This window comes from Linepithema humile, chromosome 3 (genome assembly GCF_040581485.1).
Source record: "Linepithema humile isolate Giens D197 chromosome 3, Lhum_UNIL_v1.0, whole genome shotgun sequence".
Lineage (NCBI taxonomy): Eukaryota > Metazoa > Arthropoda > Insecta > Hymenoptera > Formicidae > Linepithema > Linepithema humile.
Window position 1 is genome coordinate 29,406,476 of NC_090130.1, and position 17,287 is coordinate 29,423,762.

The 17,287-nt window shown below is 50.7% G+C and overlaps 2 protein-coding genes across 2 annotated transcripts; both read left to right on the plus strand.

The window, feature by feature from the left end:
• Nucleotides 1-1,512: 1,512 nt before the first annotated feature.
• On the plus strand, nt 1,513-12,503 carry LOC105669893 (cubilin-like). Its single transcript, XM_012363092.2, has 4 exons — nt 1,513-2,730; nt 4,416-4,604; nt 5,967-6,181; nt 8,422-12,503. Exons 2-4 carry the CDS (start codon nt 4,499-4,501, stop codon nt 10,846-10,848), a joined length of 2,748 nt encoding a protein of 915 aa, XP_012218515.1. The 5' UTR covers nt 1,513-2,730; nt 4,416-4,498; the 3' UTR covers nt 10,849-12,503.
• An 860-nt stretch (nt 12,504-13,363) lies between these two features.
• On the plus strand, nt 13,364-17,127 carry LOC105669712 (innexin inx2-like). The gene is made up of 5 exons (XM_012362807.2): nt 13,364-13,943; nt 14,134-14,285; nt 15,393-15,635; nt 16,046-16,341; nt 16,687-17,127. The coding sequence occupies exons 1-5, from the start codon at nt 13,541-13,543 to the stop codon at nt 16,907-16,909; spliced, it is 1,317 nt and encodes a 438-aa protein (XP_012218230.2). The 5' UTR covers nt 13,364-13,540; the 3' UTR covers nt 16,910-17,127.
• The last annotated feature ends 160 nt before the right edge of the window (nt 17,128-17,287 follow it).

Below are 17,287 nucleotides of genomic sequence, written 5' to 3' on the forward strand. Positions count from 1 at the left end.
TAATCTTCCTCCTCCAGCTATCATATTTCCCAGAATCAATTCGGGACGCCGACGATTGGCTCGGCCCATTATCCGAAATGTGTCGTGATGGACAGGTCTATCACAGCGAAACTTGGAAACGGCTCGGAATGTCAACTAAGTGCTTTTAGCCTCGCTATTGTCGATATAACGCGTCGTTAATTCTCCCTCTCTCTCTTTCGCTTTCAAGAGCTATTTGTCTTAAACATTTAGAATGCGCGGTGACAAATATATTTAGCGAAACATGTGAATTAGTGATTAATCGAATAAATTAACGAATTTTGTTTCGTAAATCAATTATGTAGATAAAAGTGTGGAAAGAGTGCCGCCGCGGCCGCCGTGTAAATGGTGCGCATTGTAATAGATTTCCGATAATTGAATTAATAATTGCCATAAAATTATTGCACATCGCGATGACGAGCGTTCATTCGATAGTCATCGGGGGACCGCGGAAGAGATGATCGTTACCTTCATCGCCGGATATATTATTTAATTTTCGGCCCGGCAAAATATCAATCGGCCGGGAGGGACTTTATTAGATACCGCGCGCGCTACTCTTCCCCCGATTTTCGGACAGATTACCGCCGGGCTTATTGTTCCCCTTTTACTTTCATCCCCCCTCCTCAGGCATTCGGCGGCCCGGAGACGCTCCATTATCAGTTTTTCGTGCGTTACGCCCGGAGGCGCGGCGGCCTTAATTACCGTCCCTTATATCCGCGGCTTATTACCGCTCCCCGGCTCTGATGTAACGCGCGGTTCGATAATCCGCCCCGCGCGCCACGCGGACCAATCGGCCGAATTACGGATGCGTGGCGCGCGGTATAAGCAGCCACGGGAATTGCGTCCCTTCCTGTGCTGCGACCGCGGACGGCCGTAAATACGGTTTAAGTTATGGAAACCGCCGCGCGGTTTAGCTTTGTTCCAGCGGCTGATTAATGCCCGGCATCGGCCGCAGCTGTCCCCTCGAAATAGTTACAAACGATTCTGACGAGCGGCAGCGCGGACGGAAACGCCGTGCAATTTCGCCGTCGGTTTTGAATTTTGACGTCACGATCGGGCGGGGGGGTGAAGGAGGGGGCGCTAAAATGATCCCGATGTTGATCCTGCGCGCCGTGTTTATCGGCACATTTTCGTCGCGTACGGCAAATTGAAATCATCGACATCGCACGCGGACAGGCCTCTAGCCGGCCTGTCGCGGCCTGAAACGCGAGTTACGCGGGGGGGCGAGAGAGCCCCCGCGGCGACGCTAAAACTCGCGCGCACAGGATAACCCCCGTGCCTCGTCGTAAATCGATACGTCAGGTGTGAATTGCGACGCGTCGCAAGCGTCGTCGGCGGTGCGGCGGCGGCGGCGACGGCGGCGGCGGCGGCGGTGGCGGCTTTTATTTTTAATAGGGGCTGTTTGCATGCGTGTTCACGCGAGCGGAAGCGCTAAATTCACGCGATAAGCACGCCACGCGCGTTTAACATGCCTATCGATTGCCCCGCTTGAAGAGAGAAAGATGCGAGCCGTAAGATAAAAAAAAGAGAAAGAGAGAGAGAGAGAGAGAGTAAAAAGCGGGCCGACAACAGAAGACTCGAGCAGAAGGGTCGGAATAACGCAGGAGGACGCAGGGCGGCAATAGGTGCAATAGGTCATCGCAGGGCGGCCCGAGAGAGAGTGGTGAGGCGGCAGGGGGGGCAGAGAGGGAGGGCAGGCAGGAGAGACCAGGGGAGCGAGAGCAGTTCAATGAAAGTCATCGTAAACGGAAGGAGAGCGAAGAGCGAAACGGGGCGGAGGGATCACGAGGGGAAAGAGAGAGGGAGAGAGAGAGAGAGAGAGAAAGAGGGAGAGAAAGAGAGGGAGAAAGGGAGAAAGAGAGAGAGAGAGAGAACGAAGCGTTCCGCCATGCCGACGTCGTGGGAGAAAGACAGCGGGAAAGAGAACGCCAGGGAGCTTGCGCAAGCTTCGACCCGCCGCAGCTCCGATCGGAGCGGACGGCGGACGTTAAGCCAGCCAGCACGTTCCGAGTTTTCGTGCCGGAGCGGTCGACTCGCCAGCCTGGCTTCCCAACCGGCACAGTGCGATCGTGCTTTCTCGTCCTGTGCGATCACGTCACACCTCCTCTCTCACCCACGTCACCCACGGCTTCCTCCGGACTTCTCTTCGTTCAGCCGCCACTCTCTCCATCCGCTCCTCGTGCACCGCGCTCTCGGTGCCGCGGATGCCTCGCGATATGACGCGCTGATGATCCACGCGCTGCGTCCAGCAGCAGCGGCGACGGCGGCGACGGCGGCGGCGGCGGCGGCGGCGGCGGCAGCGGCGGCAGTGCTCGTCCGGACTAGGACCACCGTCGGCAGTGGCGGTGGTGGTGGTCCAGGGGAATTTATCCCCGAGCAGCGTCCACGCACGGAGCGTCCTATGTGCGTCAGTGCGCGGTTAAGAATCGCGGGGGAAACTGTGCCAGGCGACGTGGTCGTGGTCGATACGTCGGGGACGATGTAAATCCGGCCCTCCGCGAGGACCCCGCTCACGGTAGGACTCCCGCTCCGCAGGACTCTCGCCGGAATTTTCGAAAATTCGGCCGACCCTGACGTGGGAGAGGATGGCATGCCCGACGAGAGCCGCGTGCAGGATATCGCGTCGGTGATTTCGATCGGCTGCGAGGACTGGCGCCCCGAGGACCGTCGGAGGAGGCTGCAGCCTGCGAGCATGAGAGTGTTATGGTAAAGGTGCGTGGATGCATGAGAAAACATTGCACATTTTCGTAATTTGTCGTCGCGCAAAGCGACTGACGATCCAAAGATTGTCTCCCGAGAAGAGAAATTGCATTGCGAATCCTCCGAGCCTTCGAGCCACATCGACGATCGCACCGATGTTTCATCGCACATAATCGATTTTAATGAATTGAATATTTTCAATTAGATTCTCTTCCTCTTTTGAATCGCAGGCTGCGATGTAAAGTGGGGCGAAAAAATCACCGGACTCTTGCCGAAGTCCAAACTGTTGGTGCAATCGCGACCAAATCGCTCGGGAATCGCAAAACGCATCCTCGTTTGCGTATGCGTCTCGCGCGCCGAAACGCGCGCTTTCGGCGTCGTGGACGGTAATACGAAATAATCACGGTCGTTGGCGGCGTATCGGCAAATTGGAAAAAAACATTCGCTCGACGATCCCGCGAAATCGGGTCCCGCTACCCGGCCACCGTTTTCGCCGTTTCGCTTGTTTCGCCCGGCAGAAAACGCGCGCCCGCGAATGCGTCGCGCGTATATGCACGCGCGTAATCAACGCACGATCTAAATTGCTGATGCGCCAACTGGCCCGAACGCAGTTCATTCGACATTTCCGGCACGCGCCTGCCTTTATTCGATTCACGTACGCCGGCGGAATCTGAAAATTCGCGAACCCGTCGATCCGACGGACGATCCGTCATCTGAAAAAAAGGATCCCCCGCGACCTTGGCCCTTTAAATTTTGATACCCGGATCCTCGCAATACGGAATTCCGGTCTTTAGATACTTGAATCGTCGCGCTGAACAATCTGAATTGTTGCGGAAATTGCGTGCATGTGCACCGGAGGGGGGGAGAAAAAAAAGCACCGAATCCTCGAGAGACAATGAATGCGACGCGAAAATGCGAGGGGAGAAGGGAGGGGGGGGGGAGGGAAGGAGGAAAGCGACGGTGAATGAAAGGGGGAGAGAGTACTACGGTGAAAAAGGGAGAGAAAATTCCGGAGGTGAAGTACTGTTGTCGATTGCGGAGTCAACGCGGATTTAACCAATTATCACCCCGCTCTCTCGACGCGAACGTACGAACGAGGCCCTTCCGGCATATGCTCGACCCATCTGACAAACCATGCGGTGTCCCTTATTGTCCTTCGGGGATATGATAACGCGACGCGCTCGTACTTGCGCCTGCGTTCCATCAAACAACTCATGTTATAGAGACACCGCTCTCTCTCTCTCTCTCTCTCTTTCTCTCTCGAGTGGCGAACGGCGTGATCATGCAAAATAGGAGAGTAAGAATTCTTTCCGGTTCGAATTAATAATTCTCCTTTCATCACTTTTTAAGCGCTCGAGGCAGTTTTTTTTTTTTTTTTTTATCGGAAGACCAATTTAATATCGGAGAACAAGGCTCTATTCGACTGAAATTAGATTCATCCACGTACATCCTTTGAAATTTATATTTTTACATCCCATGCGTATATATTTTACGTATATTTATATTTGGATGCAACGTGAAAATCCTCCGCCGCCGCGACGTGAAAAGAGCGCGATATTTTCCCGTGGTGAAATTTCGAAGGAAATATGTCACGCGCCGCGCGATCCTCGATATTTTTTCCCAATGCACATAATAGGAAGGATCAATGAATGATATTACCATACGTACGACCGATCTCTTTCTGTATGCGTGCACAGGTAGTTCTCGGCAGGAGAGGCAAATGGAGATAAGAGGAGAGAAAGCGGAGGTATTTTGACAGCCTCGGCACTTGTCCCCGGGAATGCCTCGAATGCCTGTGCCGGTACTCCTCGGTAGCTGGGGCTGGGGATTTTTCGCCATATTCCTCCTGCTTCTGGCCACCCCCAGTCCCGCTGCCATTCGCAGAGGTAAGTCTAATCCGACCAAAGGGGGTTGCGCGACCGAGGGTATAATTCCGGCGAGTTCAAATTTCCAGCGCCAGCGACACGCGAGAGCGATCTCTATATTTATTCGCGGCAATCCGACACCGCTCTTGAGCATTTCACGATATCCGTCAAATGAGCGGTTCCGCTTTAACGATTTTGCGCGCGCGGATTTATGCGGTTTATTTTCAAAATATTCTCCCGGTCCGCGCGGAATGATAGAGAAAAGAACAAGAGCGATGTAATAACAAAACAAATCTCTCGCCCATTATATTTCTTCAATTCGTCTCTCACGCTTTCCCGCGCTATATACAAACTCGTCGCAATTATATCCCTTCGAGCGCCTAATTGAATCGAGTCGATAGAATTCGGCGCGAGAAGGATCCATTCCGAGCGAGCGATTGCCGATCTCTCCGCCGGAAGATTTCGCGAGCGTTCGAGTCCGATGATGCGCGGTTTAACGAAGACTCATTTTAACCGGGCGCTACTTATCCCAAGCTATCGGCAATTATCGCGAGCCCGTTGCAGCGGCTAACAGGCCGAATTATCGGCGCTAACAGCAGACGAGACGCGCGGCATCGGATCTTAACCCTCGCATTAGAGAGATTTCACCCCGGCCGCGGGCCGCGCGGAGGGGTTGACGCTCGCGGAGAAGATGATTTACGGACGAGGGGGCGGTCCGGCCCTATAATGCTGCCGCTTTATAAGAGATATCTTGCAAGCGGGTCGAATATCGATTACACGGCCGAAACTTGTGTCGCGTGTTGTCGCTCCTTACTCGCCGTCGTCCTTTTCCCTTCGGTTCCGCGTGTCCCGTCTCTCCTTTATCGGTCCCTACGTCGACCCAACTGGGTCGACGCTCGACGGAAAATGCCGTTACTCTAATAGGGCGTACACGGGACGTTCCCGCGCGCTCCCCCCTCCCCGACGTTGAATTTAATAACGAATTCCCCAACTAACTTGAAGTCGATTTTTCCCCGCGCTCGAACGCCCCGGGAGATGGTCGCTTATCGCGTTTCCCTAATTTTCCACATTGAAAAAGTCAGGCGCGCGGGGAAGCTAAGCGGAAAAATATACAGCGTTCCGCTGGAAGCTCGTTGTTGGCTTCAGCGGCGCGAAACATTCCTCGATATTCCGCGCGGGCTCTAATTGGCGGACTATTTTTCCATTAGCGTTAATTAATAAGATTTGTCATTCATTACCGATATAATTAAAATCATTTAATTATTATTAATGAGCATAACCGGCGCTGGAAATGCTAATAAACGAGATGAAGGAGAGGACACACTTGGCGACGCGCGTCGTCCCCTCCTCCGCCGTTGCCGGCTCTAGCCGCCTTTATTTCAGCGGACCGAGGCCACTGCAACAAAACAGTCGACATTTACGAGGATGTGTCGAGTCCGGCGGTGACCCCAGCGAATTGGGGCAAGCCCCTGTCGTGCTGGTACCGCTTCCGTGCCTTCCGCGGGACGCCCCGGGACTGGATTCTGCGGGTGCGCTTCAAGAAGTTTAAGGTCGGGGTGCTGGAGAACGCCACCACCTGCAGCGGCGGCTATCTTCAGGTGAGTGCGCTTGGAAAAAAAAATATATATGTATATTCCTCCCGCGGGTGCCCTCCGTCGGAGGGTACGCCGGGATCCTAATTTTAGGATCCCGCGCGCTCGAATGACGCGCAACTCCCGAATCCGTCTCTCGTCGCGTCTCCTACCCTCTCCCCCCCCCTCTCCCTTTCGCTGCGCGTTCCTATTAATTGAATAGGGAGAATCCAGCCAATTAACCGGCCGCTGGAATTTAATTTCGATTCGACAATAGCGCGTTCCGCGATTATTCTTTCGATTCAAGTTCGGACGCGACGCCAGGCCGCGACGGGTGGTGGCGAGGGGGAGAAGGTGGAGGGGGAGAAACGGTGGGATGCCAGTGGCTCGTATCTCTTTGGATCGCGGACCGATTCGCGCGCGGAATATAATCAGGCCAGCACGGCGTGACGGAAATGCGCGCGTGAATCCGTAAGTTATGCGAGGATAAAAAGCGCGGGATTGTGCGCGAAAGTCCGCGCGCGCGCGTCTGATTATTGTCGAACTCGCCTCGTTGTGCGCAACGGTGCGTGCAAGAGTCTATTTTACGCCCCGCGGAGCGAATTAGACACGCGTTTAGGATTCGTACTTTCGAGCGACCCTCGAGTGCGAAGCGGAAAATAGTGGAGTCCACCGATAAACATAGCAATCTATCATACGTAACGGCCGCGGCCGCTGTTATTAAGTTAAGCTGAATCGAGTCGAGCGAGATTTAAGACCTGAAGTAGAGATCCTCGGATAACAGGTCGCGCAGGATTCTCCGGGCGCTACGAGGATAAGCCTCCGCGGAGCCCCTTGATGAATCGCACACGTCGTTTGCGGATATCGACGGGGGTGATTCGCGGGTTTGTTACGCTGCGGTTGTTATAAGGGTAGGCCGGATCGGTCTGGCGTTAACGCCACCGTGAATTATCGGCGCGCGCGAGGGAGACGAACGCAGCCGTATCAATGTCGCGAATTAGAGCATTGCCAATATAGAGACGAGCGCGCGATAAGTGATTCTCTCCTCTGCCTCTCTCGCTCTCTCTCTCTCTCTCTCTCTCTCTTCTCTCCCCTTCCTCCGTTTTCCTCTTTCGAGCGTAAACGCGCGCGGGCGCACTCGTCCTGCTGCCACCTCTCTCAGTTACTTCGGTATCAGGTATTGATCTTTGTGACGCTGTAAACCTCTCTCTTCTCCTCTCCTTTCTCTCACTCATTCTCTCACTCTTTCTGCCTGTCCGTTCTTCTGTGCTCTCTATTCGCCTCTATATTTTTCCCACCGTTTTTCTCGCGACTTTTAAATTTACACCGGCGAAAAAAAAAAAAAAAAGAAGCGGAAAGTCAATAGTGGCACTAGTACGTACGTTTCCTCTTTGCACGAGATTGTAAGATTCGCGACGCGAAATGGATAGTGTATCTTTGCGGAATAATTACTTTCCATTTAAATGACTATTTTCTGCGCAAATTTGTATTATTTCGGCGCAAATTTACAGATCAATTACTTCCTACGATGTTCCATGAATCCTGTGCATCTTTGCAGAAATAATTGATTTCTTATATCAATTTCTATTTACTTCTGTCGATTACCTAGATTTCGCGGAATTGCTATTTGCTTTAAACTCCTATAAATTCGGTACGAATCACAAAGTCATCTTTCGACGGATTACAAGGTATCGTTTTGAGTCTCGCTTCATGTTTAATCGACGATACAAAGTATCTTATTTCTCGCGCTATTTTTCAACGACAGATTTCTTCGCCAGTTTATAGTCGATTTTTTCTCAGCGAGTGTACAGACGCTAATTATCGAGTTATGGGCTCGAATAACATGTTCTTCGGGTAACTTTAGGACGAATTTAGCACAATTGCAATTTGAGGTTTAATTACGAAGATATATGATGTTGAAAATTGGAAAGTTGCAATATAAATGACGATCTCCGATATTTTCGTCGAGGAAAATTCAACTTTAAATTGGCCGGAGAATTTCTCATTAAACATTAAGACGTCCATATAAATAATATTTAGTCTATAATTAATGTCCATATAACTTTGAAATAATTCATTAAATCTTGGAGATATCGAGGACCTTCCACTCGCTTCACTCGCGACGAAATTGCCGTCGCAAAAATGGGACAGTCGTTAAAATGGATCGAGCCGTTCCTAGATTCTCGACGCGATGTCCTTACGTTCATCGATCGCCGCCGAGCGTTGTATGCACACCCAGCGCGCGTTGTTCCCGGTCATTGTTTCAGATCATCGACGGCAACACGAAGACGGAGGTGAGCAATCGCAAGGACCCGGGCGTCTACTGCGGCGAGTCCGAGCAGCCGCAGACCTTCATCAGCGAGACCAGCTTCGTGCGGGTGATCTTCCACGCGGACAATTTCACCGATCAGACGTACTTCAGCTTCGATTCGCGCGCCGAGCAGCAGTTCGAGGTGTATCTGAGATACGGCCAGCACCCGGAGCTTTATCCGAATCGTCGCGGCGAGATCGTGCCCGGCAGTTACTGCGAGCGCGTGTTCAAAGACTGCCGGCTGCAGACGTGCTACGTGCAAAGCCCGGCTTATCCGGGCATCTATCCGCGCGCGCTGCACTGCAAGTATCGGCTGAACACGCGGCTGCCGTTCATCAAGCTCTACATCGAGAACGAGGAGTTCAACATCGACGGGCAGCGATGCGAGAACATCATGACGTGCCCGATGCGACCGATCAGCTCCGGCTCGGAGCACTGCCCCTACGATTACATACGCGTGTACGACGGTAAGAACGAGAGCAGCCCGGTGATCGGCACGTTCTGCGGAATGGGCAAGTTCCCGTACAGCATCATCGGCACCAGCGAGGACCTGTACGTGGAGTTCGTGTCGTCGCCGGCGGGTCCGCTGCTCAACACCGGCTTCCACTTCAACGTGGGCAACTGGCCCGGCCACGTGGAGACCGCCGGCGTGAAGAACGGCAGCTGCGACTGGCTGCTGAACAGCGAGTCCCTCGTCAGCGGCAACGAGGGCATCTTCCTGTCGGTCGCGCACTGGTATCCGCCGCACACCAGCTGCACGTATCTGCTGCGCGGCCGACCCGGCGAGATCGCGCGCCTCTACTTCCCCAGCTTCCGCGTGAATCGCATCGAGTCGCCGATACAGCCGTACGACGGCGACTGCGGCGAGAGCCTGACCCTCTACGACGCCGACTGGCCGGACGACGCGCGTATCATCAAGACCTTCTGCGACACGTTCAGCAAGCCGATGGAGAAGCACGACTTCGTGTCGACGTCGAACGCGCTCTTCGTGCGATTCGAGAGCAAGACCGGCAGCTACTCCGGCAGCTCGCTCTACTACTGGGCGCACTACGATTTCTTCAACGCCACGCGATTCGGCGAGCCCGTCGACGGCACCGAGTGCGACGAGATCTTCGCCTCGTGGAAATCGCGCTCCGGCCGGCTGCGCTCGCCGCTCAACACCCTCGTGTACAAGAGACCGGGCGATCCGCCCGCCGATCTGTCCTGCACCTACAGCTTCGTCACGGACAAGCGATTGTACGCGCGAGTCATCCTCGTCATCGAGTCCATCAACTTCAAGGAGCATCCGTACGTGCAGTGCGGCCACTGCCGAGACAGCCGGGTGGACCGAGTGATCGTACGCGAGCCCGGTCCCGACGGCGTCAAATCTCACTGCCTCTGCCGTTCGAATAACAACGGCACCCCCGCGCCCACGAGTTCCCCGTCGGGCCCGCGACCGCCCGTTCTCAGAGTCGTTTCCCGCGGCGACAGACTGGACCTGAAACTCCTGGTGGACGGCGCACACGCGGCCTCCAGCTACTTCAAGTGGCCCGCGCCGCTCTTCGAGGCGAGTTACGAGTTCGCGCACAGCCCGCTGTGCGGACCGGCCCTCTTGCCGGCCACCACCGACGGCGAGATCGAGTTCCCGCACTACGAGGCGCTCGGATACGTCACGCCGCCCAGATCCATCAAGTGCATCTGGGAACTGCGGGTGAATCGCGAGCGCGATCTCTGGCTGCACTTCGACAAAATCAAGTTCGCGTCGCGCTCCTGCGAGGACGGCAAGCTGGAGATCTTTCTGCCGGGCAGCGCCGAGCCGTATCTGGGAATCTGCGGCGAGAACGTCAGCCACGTGAGGGAGTTGCCGATCATATCGGCGGCGCAGATCACACCGACGACGGAACATCCGGTTCCGGGCGTCAGCGCCACGGCCGCCGACGGCGGCGAGGAATCGCCCGCCGTGATCCTGCAGTTCACCGGCTCGATGGCGCCGGCGCGGGCGGCCTTCAAAATCGCCTGGACCGAGCTCTTTCATCTGCCTCGCGACGGCTCCGGCGCCCTCAACACCGGCAAGCTCGAGGACTGCGGCTTCCAGTGTCCCGGCGACGCGGGATGCATCCCGGCGAGGCTGCTCTGCAACGGCGTCGTCAACTGTCCGAGCCGCGGTCTGCCGATACTCGGCATTCTGACCAACAGCACCTTCTACGAGCCGGACGACGAGGCGGTGGAGACGTGCGGCGGTCCCGTCAACGGCAACGGCAACGGCTTGACCGGGCCTGCCGGCTGGGCCGGCGCCGGTCTGGGCGCCGGTCTGGCTATTCTTCTAGGCCTGGCGTGCTTCATCGCCGTTTGCAGGCTCTGCCGAGGACGATCGCGCTCCAGGGACATTCACGTGCCCTATTAGACTGCGCGCGATCGATCCTTCGCGGGCGCATGCACAATCCCAAACGACGCGGAAGTTTTAATTTAATTCATGGCCATTTCTCGAGGAATCAAGATTCTTCGTTCATTTTTTTTTTTTTTCTTTTCTTTTTTTACGTTGTGCTAATTTTTTCCGATATTCTTGATTTTTTTTTAACCGGTTGCATCAACGGCGCTTAACTTGATTAAATAATTCCCTTTCTCTGAATATATCGCGAATAAGACTATAATCCAGAAAAACATAGCAAATCTATAAGAGGAGCTTATTTAATCCGTTGGGATCGCCAATGCAATCGTATCTTGGACTTCTGCGTTGTTTGAGATGGGTATGCTCTCGAAGAATTTTCTCTCTCTCTCTCTCTTTCTCTCTCTCTCTCTCTCTCTCTCTCTCTCTTTCTTGAAATCCGCTTCCACAAAAGGAGCGTACTTCAATGCTGTTCGAAGCGACAAATCCGACGGCGCTTACGAGTAATTTTCCCAATGTGATGCTCCCGGGTTGAACGAAACGTCGGTGTTTGTTCCGCTAATCGCGAAAGAAGGAACTCCGGTTCTTACCGCTCTGTTCGCGGTCTCCACGTGTTGTATCGTCAGCGGTGATATCGATCACTCGTCCCGTGCCCTATCGCACCATCGGTTCCTCTATTCATGTGAATTTCGCGGAACTAATGATCCATACGTTCCCCTCCCTCGCAGCAACGAACAAAGTTCGAACCGAAGCCACTGCCGCGTTGTATTATCATCACGTCTCCACACACTGCCATAGACATAGAACTTCATACGTAGTTCCTCATCCCGGTTGTTCCCGTATGATCGCTCAGAGAAGATTTGTAGATTCGCGACGATCGAATTATATCCATTGCTGATGTACGGCTGGCGAAACGGCTCTTTTCCTTTCTAGCGGTAGCAAGACATTTTACGGAGTACGTAAGTAGCTTTAATGATATACAGTTAGCAAATTGTATTTCTATCATTCCGTTTCTTTAACTTCGAATATTACTCCGCTTATAATTATCGATAATAAAAACCAAAGAAGCTGGAAAATAAAGTAGATTGAAGGAAGTTTGTAGATTTAGTTTCAGTTAATTGCAATTACTTCACAATAAGATAATCAGTAATTCAATTATTTATATTATATCATATTCATATCGTATATTTTGCGACTATAATTTATTATTATTATATTAGGGGGCGGTGTTGCTACCTCTAGAAAATCGCGACGATGTGGCGTGCGCTTTTCTTTTCCCCGCGCTCCGTACAGACGCAAATCAGCGAAACGATTGTTGTAGATTCTAACTTTGAAATATAGTTCTTAGTGGTTGCTCAAAGTTATCCTGCTTCGTGAACTCTCGCGGGAAAAACTCTCGTCGCGAGGTAGAATTAAATTGACTTAAAATACAAGAGAAAAACGGCGAGAACGGCAGGAATCGATAGCACATCAGAAACTGTGACTTCTGACGGGTCGTGACACGCCTTGTCGATTTAACATCTTGAGATTCGGCGATCAAATCGAATGCGATACATCGTATCCATCGTGAGGTGTAATTACTTTCGCGTCTCCGCATCGCTGGGAAACAAAAAGAGAAATTGAGAAAAGAAACAACAACCAAAAAAAAAAAAAAAAAAAGAAAAGAAAAGAAACTACGATTCGCCGACTCGCAAGATGTCTGAACTCCATGACACCGAATGAGCGTGCCTACTAAATATGCAGCTATTATGATGCATGTGATCATCGACAGTGCAAACAGTTTGTACATAATAAGGCAAAAAAGGAGAGGGAGGTTTATAAAACCAATCGCTTTTTAGAAAATAACCGGTGCGCTAGAATAAAGAGAAGAGAAGTAAATTAAACAAATAAATAAATAAAAGGTAAATAAAAATCGTCGGCGCGACCTCGCCCGGCTGTCGCGGCGATATAAGGGATCTTGTTAATCCGATATACGTTGGTTGGCCCTTCTCCAGGAGGGCCATTATAATTAGAGCAAGAAACAGACTCGGAAACTTGGCCCGCCGCCCCCGGGGCTGCTGCGCTCTAGGATCGTGTTTGTTTGTATATAGGGAAGCATTTATGTAGGTTTAGCGACAATCTCAATAGTGGATACACACACGTACACGCGTTCATACACAAACACACACACACACACACGCGCGCGCGCGCGCGCGCGCGTGCCCAAACAGGGAGTCAAACAACACGCACACGACCGAGCAACGGTATTAAGCGCGCGCATTATCTACTAATACGCAGCTATCTTTAATCGACGGTATAACGATTATCTTACTACGACATGTAATTGCGATAATAACAATTATCATGATTACTATATTTTTTACTAATAAAGAGTATCCTTGGAATCGAGGAAAAAAAAGGGATGGCTCTCTTTCTTTCGGACGAACCCCTCCGACAAATTTCAGAGCGGCCGAGCAGCGGCTTCCCGGCGACTCGGCGCGGCGAAATTGAAAAACCGTTGCCGAGAAATGAAAATTACAGAAGACAACACTCCGTTCAAGATTTACGAGTTTCTACTTGGCGCTTAAGCGCGAACTAATTAAGGCGAATGCAGTTTCGGACATGGCCGATGATATACCACGACGATAATTCTCGTCGCCCGTCGTTTTAGTGTCATCGGCAATTCCGGCACTTGTAACTCAATCTTCGACTTTATTTGCGCTAAATTCTGATGCGACTAATCCGATTTATTTCGCTTGCACCCTCATCGTTTTTTCTCGCACATCAATTTACGTCAGTTGTACGAGTGACGGCGAATCTGTTGAAAAATATTTTCGCGATAAATTCCTCGACGCTGCGAACATTCTCTTTTCACAATGCGCATCGGAATTTTCTCTATTGTGCTTTGTTTCCGTGCGAGATATGCCGGGAGACAAAAGAACACGCGATAACCATGCTGGACCTTTTCGCACCTATTAAATGCCTTCTGCAGGAAGAGTCTGTCCGTGTCGACAATGTGATCTTCAGGCTGCACTCGCGCGTCACCGTTCTTCTGCTGCTCGTTTGCACCATCCTCGTAACTGCCAAGCAGTATATCGGCGAGCCGATCTCTTGCATGACCGACAGTTCCATCGGTACAAATTCTACTAACCTTTAGCTTCAACAGTTGAAATTATAAGAATTAAATAGTGAAAAAAAACATGTGTATTGCAATGTAGCAATAGACTGCGGAATATTTTTTTTACATACATTCTGCAGAGTTCATTAGCTTTTAATTATCTTTCATCGACAACAGGCATTACGCAATTGATATCTTTCTGGCAGACAGAGAATCTGTAAATGCGTATTGCTGGATCTACAGCACGTTCACGGTGTCGCGACACCTGAAGGGAATCCCCGGACGAGGTGTAGCGAGTGCCGGCGTGGGACAGGCCCTTCCGGATGATGAAGCCCGTCATCATCGATATTATCAGTGGGTCAGCTGAATTTAGAACGTTTACGATATGGATGAAGAGATAACCGATACGGACAGATAACCGATAAATAGGCGTATTGATGAGAGACAGATTGAAAGTCCGATATATCTGTATTTTGACGATTTATCAGTATTAGCGTCGTCATATATTTGTCTCGATTTCAACGTCCGTTTTCTTGACGAAATTTTTCCACTTACATCCCTTCAGAGACCTCAAATAAAATTTTTCAGATCAGACTATTCCGAACTTAACCGCAATTTCTTTATCTACTTATGTTCTCCGAACGGATCTTTATATGTGTTCCGTATAAAATATCTTTGTAAGACTCTTATTTCAGCTAGACTTCTCGGGAAAATTTTTGCCAAGAAAAGACCGACTCGAAATTCGTCAAAGACACTCTTAAATTGTTTTTCGATGGGGCACTCTGAAAAATTGAACAAGCGAGGAGAAATGCGGGGGGGGGGGACGCATACGCGCGCGCGTGCGGCCGAATTGGTCGATCGAATCGGTTTCCGTATCGAATGCACACAACGACGAACGCGCGTTCGACACACCGACGGGTACGCGAGATGCATGATAACGACTGCACTTCGTTCCGATGGTCAGGGCGCTCCCGGCTCTCGGCGCATGTAGACGTATTGCGCGAGCGTGAATGAAATCTGGAACGCGAACGCGTGAATGCGAAGGAAACGTCCGGACGACGGAAGGCAGCGCGAGGAAATGGAAATAGAGATCGCAGATCTACCGTTATCCACGTCGCTCTCTGTATCGCGCGATTTGCATCGTGAATAACGTGAAAAAGAGTCAAGCGGGGTTTTCCGAAATATCTCGATCTACAAAATGGGAAAATATTAAATCAGATATAAATATTTTCATCTCTGCGCTTTTCGCAAAAAATGAAACAGCCTCAACAAAATTCGCCCCTATATATATTTTTTTTTAAATATTTTACTATTAATTTGTATACATTAAATTTTTATAAAAATATTCGCGCTTTTATGCCTCTGCTGAAAGTTTGCCTCTGTTCGGGCAGAGCTGGCGGCAGGCAGAAAGATAAAGTGTAATTTAGAGAAAAGTTGCAAGAGATAAGAATTCGACGTTCGACAGGTCTGCTTCGTCCTCGGCTTACAAGCGATCCTTTTTTATGTGCCGCGCGCGTTATGGGGCATCTGGGAGAAAGGCACCATAGGCCTTCTTTCGCGGGATCTCGAGTCTCCTTTCCTGAGGGACGTCTGGACCGCGGAGAGGAAGCAGCAGCTCGCCGCGTATTTCACCCGGACGAACCTGCACAGTCACAATTTCTACGCTACGCGCTTCTTCGTCTGCGAGCTCTTGAATTTCTTGAATTCGGTAGGCAACAATTCCCTTCGTACTTCGAAAATGAACGGTCTGCGAAGGTGCTTAAGGGCTCTCGATCAGCTAAGCGGGATTGTGACGTCAGAAGCGAGGAAATTGCGCGGAAATAAACGTGAATAATTAATTCCGGGGTTCAATAAACTCAGGCTTACAAAATGCGGTCGGAACTTCGTTGCGAGCCCGACGCGCGAAAATATACATTTCGAAAATAGCATACTTATAAAACGCCACTTTGTCGCAAATTTTCTTCATCATTCTATAAAAGTAGAAGTATCGACAATTTTGTACCTTGTTATCTTAACGTATTTACCGACTCGAATAAAAGATTATTTTTTTAAGTACTGTAAAATATGAAAAATTTCAATTACTGAAAAGCATCTCTCGATGAAACTTTTCCTTGCTAGATAGGACAGATATATCTGCTGGACATATTTCTGGAGGGGCAGTTTAGGCGATACGGGCCCTTGGTGAGCGTGTTTATCGCGGGAGAAAATCCTCGCGAAAGGGTCGACCCTATGGCGCGATTGTTCCCAAAAGTGACGAAGTGTACGATTCACAACTTCGGGCCGGCGGGCACCGTGCAGATTCACGACGCGCTGTGCGTGCTGCCGTTGAACGTGGTGAACGAGAAGATATTTGTCGTTCTCTGGTTCTGGCTGGTATTCCTCGCGGGCGTCGGTTGCCTGGCGATAATCTATAGGTATGTAAGTCCGGCCGGCATCGGCGCGTTCGGAACTTATGGCGCGGGCGATAATAGGGATGCCACTCATAGCGGATTACAATGTCCGAAGAGACAAAGAAAATCCAACTATCTCGAAAAGTTATCATTATTTTACATGCGCGTTTAGACTCGAGATTTTTTCATGTCGCGAATCTCTCGCGACGTCATAAACGCGAGATTCCTTGCGTTGTATTTTTGGAAAAGTGTATTTTTAATTGTGAACTGAATCCATAAATCACGTTTTTTTTTTGCACAACAGAAATCTGCTCGTAGCTTTTACAGGATCAATACGTCGCTCACTGACTATGCTTTTGTATTTTGTAGGATTGTAGTTTTTTCTCAACATTGGGCGAGAGTGTATCTTCTGCGTGGCGCAGTTCGCGTGCTCGAGAGATCTAAAGCCGAGCGTGTCGTACGAGTATTCCACTTCGGCGATTGGTTCCTGTTGCACCAACTCGCGCAGAATGTCAATCCTATCGTGTACAGAGAGCTGGTTAATGAGATAGCGGAAGCCTTCGCGACCAAGAGTTTCCCAGACTTCGTCTAGATCCCCTCGATCTCGCTTAAGTAGTATTACACGAATTCAATTTACGAAACTCGAAATGCATTCCACATAGAAATTGTATAAACATCCTCAATGGACACTTTCGAGTCAAATGTTTCGCAATAAAATAACGAGGAATATTTAAGAAAGATATGTAATCGTTGATTTTAAATAAAGACGATAAAAAATTCCAAGAACAAGTTTCAGAGTTATTAAAGCGCTTTGAATATTCAAATCCCACATTCATGCAGAGATTAATGTCTCTTCTCGACACCCTGTACATTGGCAAACACAAGGAGTATAATACAAGGAGCGGATATGCCGGTGTGAATCTTTTGTTCCATCAGCTGCGCATTCAATTGTTTCGAAACAGAAGCGGAA